We start from the raw sequence: 11,277 nt of genomic DNA, 5'->3' as shown, positions 1-11,277 counted from the left end.
AATTAATGAATCCATAATTTATCACTAGAATACTCCTATTTGTGAAATTTTATCCATAGTGCATAATTATTATTAATTGATTATTATTTCACGTTAAATTAGCTGTAGTACTTTGGTGGAGGACAAGATAGGGAAGTGAAGTTGAGATGGTTTGGGATGAGGAAGGGTATCGATGCCCCAATTCGTAGGTGTGAGAGATTGATTTTGGATGATTTCATGTGGGATAGAAATAGGCCAAATAAATATTGAAGGGAGGTGATTAGACATGACATGAAGCAGTTCCAACTTATTGATGATATGATCTTAGATAGACATGTATGAAGAACGCAAATTGGAATAGAGAATTAGTGTGTGCGAATGAGTCATAGCCAGTAGATAGAAACATTTTGGTGTAGCATTGCTAGTAGTCGTAGGGCTTTGCACCAAGGTTAGAGTTTCTAGTTAATAAGGTTTGAGTGAGGTGTGTGCTTTCAGTTTGATAGTGTATAATACTACTTTGTGGATGTCTTATTTTTGTCATTTTATTTTGCTTCATGTTTTATTACGACTTTATTTATTGTCCTTTTGTCCTGAGCGGAAGGTCTATCGAGAACAAACTCTCTATTACTTTGGAGGTAGTGATATGAACTGCGTACATTTTACTCTCTCCAAATCTCACTATGTAGAAATACACTCGATATGGTGTTGAAATTAACTATAGTATTATGATATAATAATTGATGTAGTGTTGGATTATACCTAAATTAATGATGCCATACTATTCAAAACATAAATTAAATAGGAGTATTAAATAAAGTAATGCTAAAATTTATAACATAGTGTTTTGTTTGACTATTTGTAAATAACCGACCTAGTAGAGGTTTAATCCTCGTGAAGTGATATGAACCAATGAGAGAGCGCGTACAATTCCTCACGGATCGTGTCAGAAAAGTAACTCTAGATCTGTACCGTACATTCAATACCAAGAAAACACAAAATGAGCGTCTATCAACCGTCCAAACTGTACTCTCAGAAAAACACACCCACAAGGTAAAGAAATCGTAACCACCTCCAACTTTTACACGTTCTATAAATACCATCTATCCCACCTTATCCCCAACCACGTCTTCTCAAAAACCGAATAGTTCCTTCTGTTCTTCTAGAGAATTTTCAAGCTTTCTATCTGCCTTCAATTCCAAGCAAAACTAAGGTTCGTCTTTTTTTTTTCTGGTTTCCTTTGTTTTTCTGTTCAATTTTGTTGAGTTTTTGAATTTCAGTTTGATTTCTTTGCTTCGATTGTGGGGAACTCGTTGTTTTCGTGCTTTAAATGTTTTGATTTGGGGGAACATTTAGGGCTAGCCCCCTTTTGGTTGATTTTACCCCTTTCTTCCTTCTTTTCTTTCATCTAGAATCTGAAAATTTGCCGAATTCCTCCCCTTCTCTGTTATTTTTATCTCCATCGAAGTCAGAGTACGGAAACCCTAGGTTTTGGTGATATGTGTTGGTATTTTATAGCGGGATTTAATTTCTTATGCTTGATTCCATGGAGTTTTTGAGATTTAACGAGATTCTCTTACATAAGAGTGTTTTCTAGTTGAGATTTAATTTTTTATGGGTAAATCCACGGAGTTCTTGAGATGCTGGAGTTTTTTGTTTACAGAAAACGTTTGTAGTTGTTTTAAGTAGTTTCCTACGCTAAATTCTTGAAATTTTTGAGATTTCACCGAGATTGTTGTCGAGATTAAACTTCTACGCTCTTTGAGATTGACTGGAATTGTTTTTGTTTTACAGAAACTCAGATGGCTCGTACCAAGCAAACCGCTCGTAAGTCAACTGGAGGAAAGGCTCCAAGGAAGCAGCTTGCAACCAAGGCTGCCCGTAAGTCTGCCCCAACCACGGGAGGAGTCAAGAAGCCTCATCGTTATAGGCCAGGAACTGTTGCTCTTCGTGAAATCCGCAAGTACCAGAAGAGTACCGAGCTTTTGATCAGGAAGTTGCCATTCCAGAGGCTTGTTCGTGAAATTGCTCAGGATTTCAAAACCGATTTGCGTTTCCAGAGTCATGCTGTGTTGGCTTTGCAGGAGGCAGCTGAGGCTTACCTTGTTGGGTTGTTTGAGGATACCAATTTGTGCGCTATTCATGCTAAGCGTGTCACCATCATGCCTAAGGACATCCAGCTCGCTAGAAGGATTAGGGGAGAAAGGGCTTAGATTGGTTATTCTTCGTTGTTGCTTAGGTTGCTAAAAGTGTCTTTAATAATTTCTGCTGTTCTCTTCTCAGGAATCGTAGGTTTATATAGGTATCAATGGTTGTGGATTACTGGATATTTGACAATATATAGTCAATTTTATTGGTTAAATTCTCTTCTCTTATCTTTCTATTCATTTACTGCTCATCTTGTGCCTGAATGTCTTTTAAAGGAGATTTACAGATGAGCGATTTTGACGTGAATCTTGAACCTTTCAAATCTGCCATTATGTTATTGTTCTTGGGTGCGTGTAGTTTTGGTCAAGTGGGGACTGCCTGCTTGATTTTGTCATGAATGCTTATCCGTCAGGACGTTTGTATCCCGACTTAAATTTGTTAAAATTGGTAAGTACTCTGGAAATTGATATTGCAAAAGGGATGCATCTAGTCTCTGTAGCCAACGTATCCTCGTGTCGTTCAACAAACGTCTATACATGTTAACTTCAGCACACGCTTGAGGTGTTTCCCCCCCCTAACTATACTGAACAAATAAGCATTCTCCCCTTTTTTCCCCTACTTGTGCTAAACGGCATAAAAATTTGGCCACAAATTATAAAAAGGCTTCAATGAACCTTTCTCTTTCAAAGCAAATTAATTTTTTTTTCCTTTTTTTATTTAAACAAAATTAAAGTGTTATTTTTTAAATTTGAAAGTTAATTACCACATTAAAAAACGATAATCAATAAATGACTATTTAATAAAATAAAATAAAAATTTATTTATTGTACAGGATCAAAATGTAATGAAAATTAAATTCATTATATCAATTATGGGATGGGACAGAGGGAGTAAGTTGTAATAAAATGTATTTATTTATTTTAAATAAGTTGAAATTTAGGACGGATAATTTTGTCAGTAAAATATTTTCAAATTATATTTAAAAAATTATTTAAATTATGAAATTTAAATTTTTAAAAAACATAATATTTTTAAAAAACATAATATTTAAATCCTTTGCCTCAATTTTTATATATTTTTAAAATATTTTAATTTATTAATTATTGTGATTTATAATACTTGTTCTTTTATTTCAATTTATGTGTCAGTAATAAAGAGTCGATTAAATTTTTTATGTTTTTTTAATTATTTTAAGTTGTTAATTATTATGATTTATAATACTTTTACGTAATTTTTAAATATATAATATATTAAAAGTAAAATAAAATATCTAAGCACAAACAAACATGTCGATCTGTTGTCTATTTATCATTATAAGTGAGATAAATAAATCACAAATGCCCATTTAAGTGGTACAATGCTTAATTATTTTTAATTATTATGTTAAAATTAAATTAAATTATATATTTGAATAATTTATAAAAATAATTTTTGAAATATTTCAATAACTACAAATCACTACACTTTAGAAGTGGTAAATATCGACACATTATAAAAATTATTCATATAGTCACATGTACCGAACCAAAGAGAGAGACATAAATGTTGATGGTACAAGTCTTTCGCCCCTATGTTACGCCGGTTTGATAAATTGTGAATTATTACTTATATTTGTTACTAAATTAACCTCTAATTCTTTATTTTTTAAGTATATGATTAAATAAAATTAAAATATATATAATTTAATAATTCTCAGGCATAATTTGTAAGATATCGCAATAACAACAATTCAACATACCTTAAACCGAATAAACGTTGACACTTATAAAAATTATGCATATAGTTCACATCTGTCGAACAAAAGAGAATGAGATATCAGTGTTAATCATATAAGTCTTTCACCCTTATATTAAGTTGATTTGATAAATTATGAATTATTATTTGTTACTAAAATCATCTCTAATGATTTATTATTATTATTATTAAGCTTAAATAATATATATATATATATATATATATATATATATATATATATATTTTATTCGAGGATTCAAACCTCATCTATCTGAACAATGTTTTTATAGTCTAATACTAAATTATTAATAATTATTATAGATATAGTGATAATTAGTTGAACCAAGGATTAATAATTGAACATAGCTATCACAAAAGTGTATTTGTACAATAATTTATATCTAAATAAATAAGTGATTAAATTTTGCTATTTTTTAATCAACTTATTATAACAAATCTAAACAAATTAACTTTACTAAATTTTACTTTAGACTTATTTCATCGAAATAATATCTTTATCAGTCCAATTTAATTAGTTTTATCAATGATGCGATTCAATTTTATAACTTGTAAGTTTCAATATAATTTTTTTAGAAAATAAATATCTATATTAGCGATTCTATTAACTTCAATTAACTAATTATAAAGAATTTAAACAAAAATTTAATATGCTTCACGCAAGCTTCATCATGATCAAGTGTTTTGAGAATGTTAGAGGTGTTTATTATTCAGCTTAATTCAAATTTACAGGATCTTATTTATAAGTTTCAAATATAATTTGAATAAATAAATTATTATATATAATTATTTTATTAATTAATATACTTAATCTAATATTTTTTTTTATAAATTCACGCTAATTGTATGAAGATAGATACAAATTGTTTGTCGAGGATAAACTCACTTACTATATATATATATATATATTGTAAAGTAAAATTTTCTTTATAACTATAGTCTACAACATAATAGATTTCATAGCAATAGGTATAAATTCTTAGTCATGGATCATATAAAATGTGTATATAAATTTCAGCCACATTTATTGCTACAAATGTTACGAAAAAATAATATTGTGGTTAAATTATTTAGCAAAATATTTTTTTTATATTTAACCACAACGTATTTTGTTAGTATATCTATCTATATACAAATATAAAATTAAAAAAATTAAACATGACAAAACATGTTATTATTAAAATTCTGAGTGAATTTGAGAATTTCTTTCAATATCACTTATATTTCATTTAGGACCACAATATTACTCAGCTATTACTTTTTTCATTAAAAATACTAAACACCTCAAAAATATTCTTTCTCTTAGTTGACATGTCATGTCATTAAAATCATATTTTTAAATAATAAATCATTTAATTCATCAAACTCATTTACTCAAAATTATAGTTTTATTCTTTTTTTTTTTAAATGCATTAGTTTAATTTTACTGTTTAGAAATTCTTTACCATACTTAATCTTTATCATATTATTTTAAATGTAAATTAAAATCTCTAGATAACTTATGTAATATAGTGATATTATTTTATTTAAAAAATAACTAATCTTTGTAGGTAATTATATATAAAAACCAGAATAATTATCTAGGAAATTAACTCTAGCAAAAAAGTATAAATACCTAAGTATGAGAATTCCTTCTTAATAAAATAATATATATTTTTAAAAAGATAAAACTATTATTTTTGTTAAATGAGTTTGCGGAGTTAATATGTTTATTATTTTTTTTAAAATGATGGTTTACTGACATGACATGCTAATTAAAAGAGGAGGAAACTTTTGAGGTACTTAGTATTTTTTGAAAAAATCTTAATAACTGAGTGATATTATTTTCTTAGCAAAAACAAAATGGTAAGCGACTCCAATAATATTTATAATAATCCAAAAAAATAACTTTAGAAAAAAATTGAAAGTTTAAGTAATGATAAAAGATTTCTAAGCATGAAATTTTTTTCATAATAAATTAATATATTTTAAAGAAAAGAATAAGAATATAATTTTGACTAAATAAGTTTGATGATTTAAATAAGTCTCTTACTAAAAAAAAAATTTAATAACATGGTCCGCCAATTAGAAGAGAAAGAGACATATACGATACTTGTTTTTTTTTTTAGAATAATAGTGAAAATTGAATAATATTATTATCTCTAAAAAGATAAAAATAATTTTTGTAGGAAATTAAAAAATTATGAGTGGCCAATAACAAAAATAACCCTTGAAAAAATATATGGCAAGTTTTAGTACCGATAAATTTTTTTTTAAGTACAATTTTTTTTAATAAACTAATGCATTCTTTCAAAGAAAAAAAGAACTATAGTTTGATTGAATGAGTTTGATGAGTTAAATAAGTCTACTCTTTAAAAAAAAAAAATTAGTGACATTCATGTCAACCAAGAAAGAAGATGACTTTTGAGATGTTTACTATTTTTTGAGTAAAAAAGTGATAGTTGAGTGATATTGTGATCTTAAATAAAACATAAGTGATATTTGAAGAAAATTTTTAAAACTTAGCTGACTATTTTGAAAATTCACCGTTAAAACTCTATTTCCATACAATAATTTTCATATTCATTAAAAAAATCATAGAATCGAACTAGATAAAAAATAAGTAAAACAATTTAATTAAATTTTTTAAAATATGTACAAAGTATAAACTATACTACATAATTAAAAGTTGTTCAAAAAATAAACAACTACAAATGTAAAAAAGAAAAAATATAACTAACAATTAATAAATAAATTTGTACTAATTAATTTTTATTTTCTTAATAACATATTACTACATTTGATAATTTTTTTATTGTGTAATTGCCAATTAATAAAATTAAATAATTATAATTAAATACATAAATTATTCATTCCCATGTATTGGGATAGTTTTCAATGTATTGAAAAATGGTATAATAAATAAAGGAATGTTAGAAATTTAAATTTAGGATGAAAAGGGTTAAAAATGTCTTAAAATAAATTAGTTTATAATGTGAATAACATTTATTACTATTATGGCCAAATTATGGCCAAATTTTATGGCCAAAAAGTTTTTTTCTTATTTTAATACCTAAAAAAAAAAGGGCAGCCCGGTGCACTAAAGCTATGCGCGGTGTCCGGGGAAGGGCCCCACCACAAGTGGTGTATCATACACCTTGCATTTCTGCCAGAGGTTGTTCCAAGGCTTGAACCCGTGACCTCCTGGTCACATGGCATCAACTTTACCAGTTACTCCAAGGCTCCCCTTCAATACCTATTTTACCTTTATACTATTCATTTTTTTTTATCTCTTTAAAATTATTATATTTTTTATTTTTAATATATATAGTAAATTTTTATAAATAAAAAAAAATTATTTTCTAGACAAAAAAAGTGAAACATATATTAAGTATCTAAGTTAGTGACATTCTAAATGAAATAAATGATCATGATACGAAACTTTATTTATTAATAAAAATTAAAATTGTAATATCTATTTATACTGGTAAAAATAATAAATAAAATAATTTTATAAATATATTTCAATGCATGTAATATAGTAACATATAACAAAAATGAGATATATTATATCCTAAATTAATTCAAAATTTTACTTATATTATAAATATATACTTTCTCTGTTCACTTTTTCTTGTCATTATTTTGCTTTTTGAGGTCAACCTATATGAACTTTGATCAACATTTTAAGATATATAATTTAAGATTTAAATTTAAAATTTAAATGATCAGAAAATATTTGAAAAATGTTATAAGTTGCAAACCTTCTTTGTATTAATGAAATGAAAAATATATCTTAAAATATTTATCAAAATTTATACAAATTAACCTGAAAAAACGAAAAATGACAAGTAAAAAAGAACAGGAGGAGTATATCAAGACTCATGTGTATATATATATATATATATATATATATATATTACACATGCACACACTTAATGTATGTAAAATAAGAGATAAGGTATAAGATACCCCTAAACTATATCTGAAGTTGCTATTACACACTAAACTTTAAGGGAAATTTATTACCACCTAAACTCATTTTTGTTGATCTGACTGTCAAGTATCAGCATATTTTTGTACTCTTTTCGGGAGAGATGAAAAATAAATATCTATGAATTTCTTGATGTATTTGATTATCAAGAAGAGAGGGTTTTGATCTTTATGAATATCCATGAATTTATTGGGACTTTTCAAATCTTTGATCTCTTTGTGAATATCCCGTGAATTTGTGGGATACTGGAGATGCCTCTTTAAAGGGATATTCGCCCGCTTTATATAGGCATAATTTAGGATCTAGGTTGAGTAGCCATCAAGCTAGATTTATGGTAGAGTAGCCTCCAAGAACACTAACCAAAATTGAACTTTTTTTTGTAGAGTCCACAAAATTTCAATGTCTACAGGCGTGTTAAAATGTTATCATTTCTATAGAAAGCACCGACGAAATTTAAAATTTGAAAGAAACAAGTTTTGAAGAATATTACCAGTGGTGCAGGGTGAATTTTTTGACCGTTTTATCAGCTTCAGTCCGGATGAGCGATACAAGTCAACACCACCGACGCTTTCGATAAATATAGAGGTGGACATAATACATTTTGATTTACAATGTTCATCCTTTTAGTTTTCCTTTGATTAGTTAGTATTCCATCAAAAAAATATGTTTTTGTGTTACGGAATTTGGAATTAAAATACGTCCTACAATTAAAAAAAAAATATCAATCTGGCATCAAAATAGGTTTTGTGCACTTAGTAAGTGCACATTATCTTTACAATTTAACGACAAATCTTCAAATGGTGCTATACAAGGTCAAACTTAAATTGTGCACAATCCATTTTTTTATAAATTGTGCACTTATTTAGTACACAATTCATTTTTTATGGATTGTGCCTACTACATAAGTGTACTTTTTTTTTATGGGATTGTGCACTTACTTAGTGCACAATTCCTTTTAAAATAGATTGTGCATTTATTTAGTGCACAATCCATAAAAAAATGAATTATGCACTAAATAAGTGCACAATCTATTTATATACTATCCTCACGACAATATATTTATATACTACTTATAACTTGTATTTCTAAATATTAATTTTAACGTACAAATCACATTGTTGTGACAATACTATAATTTTAAACAACTACAAATTTCAGACAAGCTTAATATATTTAGATAAACTTCTACATGGTATAGAAATGAAAAAATTAAATTGTACATGCTTTAAAAAGTTTAGTGACATTAATTAGAAGGTATATATAGGGGTGTGCATCAGTCGGTTCGATTCGATTTTACGTGTTATTGATTCGGTTTATCGGCTTTCGATTTTTAAATATGTAAAATCAATAACCAATCAATAAGATATTTTCTTATCGGTTTTGGTTTATCAGTTTTTGGTCCTTAACGGTTTGATTTTCGGTTTAACTAATAACAAAATACTCATAAAATAGAAATAGTAACAACTAATATAAAAAAAAAAAAATCTTAGTTACTGGCAAAATCCTACACTATGCATTTTACTTTATAAGAATCTTCAAACTTGAACTGAATGTTAGTTCGGAAAAAAATGAATCCTAATTGTTAAAAGCTATTAAATGCTTCAAGCTTTCCAATATGATAATACCTGAGCTTTATATTGTCCCTTTATTGTCCTGAATAGTTTAATACTTTGTGAATCACTGAATTGTGAATAAGTAGTGCATATAATATATATATATACATACATAGAGATAAAATAATAACTTAGTGTATCCTTATTTGGTTATCGGTTTAACCGATAATCCAATAATCTAAAATTGAAACCAAACCGTTTACCCAATAATTTTTTTATAAAATCAATAAAAAATCGTTAACCCAATAACCCAATACCGATAACACAATAGCATTTTTATCGATTCGATTTATTGATCGATTCGATTTTTGTACACCCCTAGGTATATATTACTTATACAAATTTTTCTTACAACTAGAGAGGATTGAACAGAAGGAAAATTTAGGAAAAAAATAATTTTATATCACTATTAACATTTGATAAACTGGTATGCTTAAGGCACATATTGAAGTCACGCGTTAGTATATGCAGAGCAGCTCAAGTACATCGGTGGCCTAAGGCGAAAAGCAAATGGAGGTCTTAAATTTTTAAGGAAATTATTTTTGTTAATAAAGTTTATTTTTAAAATTTTGAGATGTTAAGTTGTAAATATTATAGATGATTCTTTTAATTATTTTTTTAGTTAATATAACTAGTGCATTTAATCTTTAAGAAGATATACTTTAAATACATCAAACTTCTTCTAATAATTTTTTACTTATATATAAAAAGTACTTTTTTTTCTACAAATAATATTTAATATTTTTTTAATAAAAAACTATGATCTATTATTGCTAAAATAAAATAAGGCCCGTCAAAGTTGGGGGCCTTAAGCGGTTACCTTTTTTTTCTTTATTAGGTAGAGCCGACACTGAGTATATGTTGGTTAACGAAAAATGATATATTGTGCACTTCTTTAAATGACTTAAAATAATATAAATGGCTTAAAAAAATGAATTGTTGTGAGAATAGTATATAAATGGCCAAAGACATCGATAGGCACTCAAACTTGTTGCGAAAATTCACTTAGACACCTAAACTAAGGCATGTTCCTATCAGACCCTTAAACCCCCACATTTTGTTTCAATTGGAACTTTTATTCCCTATCAGCAAAAAGCTCAAAGTGTGTGTTGCACACTTGCGATGGCGTGGCAAAACGAGCTAATTGGAGGCTGACACGTGACATTGCGGGTCCAATAATTTATTAAAAATTAATTATAATTTTTTTAAAAAAGTATATAAAAATGGCATTGAGGAAATTATTAAAAAATAATTTTAAAATTATTTAAAAAATAAACAAATTATTAAAAAATTATTTTTTTTAAAAAACCAATTATTAATAAAACAATAAAAAATTTTAAAAAATGAAAATAAAAAATGGCATTGAGGATATAAATTATGAAAAAATAATTATAAAATTATTTAAAAATAAAAATTAAAAAGTGATTATTTTAAAAAAATTATAAATTTTATTAAAAAATGAAATTAATTATTAAAAAATTATTTAAAAATAAAAAATAATTATTAAAAAAATTCTAAAACTTTTTAAAAATAAAAATAAAAAATGGCATTGAGGATTCAAATTATGAAAAAATAATTATAAAATTATTTTAAAAATAAAAATAAAAAACTGATTATTTAAAATAAATTTTATAATTTTTTAAAATAAAAATAAAAAATTGCATTGAGGATTCAAATTATTAAAAAATAATTATAAAATTATTTTAAAATAAAAATAAAAAACTAATTATTAAAAAGAAATTATAAAAAATTTTCAAAAATGAAAATAAAACTCCCCCACCTACCCCCTACCTCCAGCGTTCATCTGCTTCCCTT

The 11,277-nt window shown here is 26.2% G+C and overlaps 1 protein-coding gene across 1 annotated transcript; it reads left to right on the top strand.

Annotated features, from left to right (window-relative positions):
- Nucleotides 1-1,011: 1,011 nt before the first annotated feature.
- On the top strand, nucleotides 1,012-2,528 carry LOC107867451 (histone H3.3). Its single transcript, NM_001398347.1, is given in 2 exon segments — nucleotides 1,012-1,189; nucleotides 1,771-2,528. A coding segment is annotated over 1 exon segment (411 nt). The 5' UTR covers nucleotides 1,012-1,189; nucleotides 1,771-1,778; the 3' UTR covers nucleotides 2,190-2,528.
- The last annotated feature ends 8,749 nt before the right edge of the window (nucleotides 2,529-11,277 follow it).

Source organism: Capsicum annuum, chromosome 4 (genome assembly GCF_002878395.1).
Source record: "Capsicum annuum cultivar UCD-10X-F1 chromosome 4, UCD10Xv1.1, whole genome shotgun sequence".
In the NCBI taxonomy this organism is placed as follows: Eukaryota; Viridiplantae; Streptophyta; class Magnoliopsida; order Solanales; family Solanaceae; genus Capsicum; species Capsicum annuum.
Note: the sequence above shows the minus strand (reverse complement) of the source record. Positions and strands in the feature narration are given on the sequence as shown.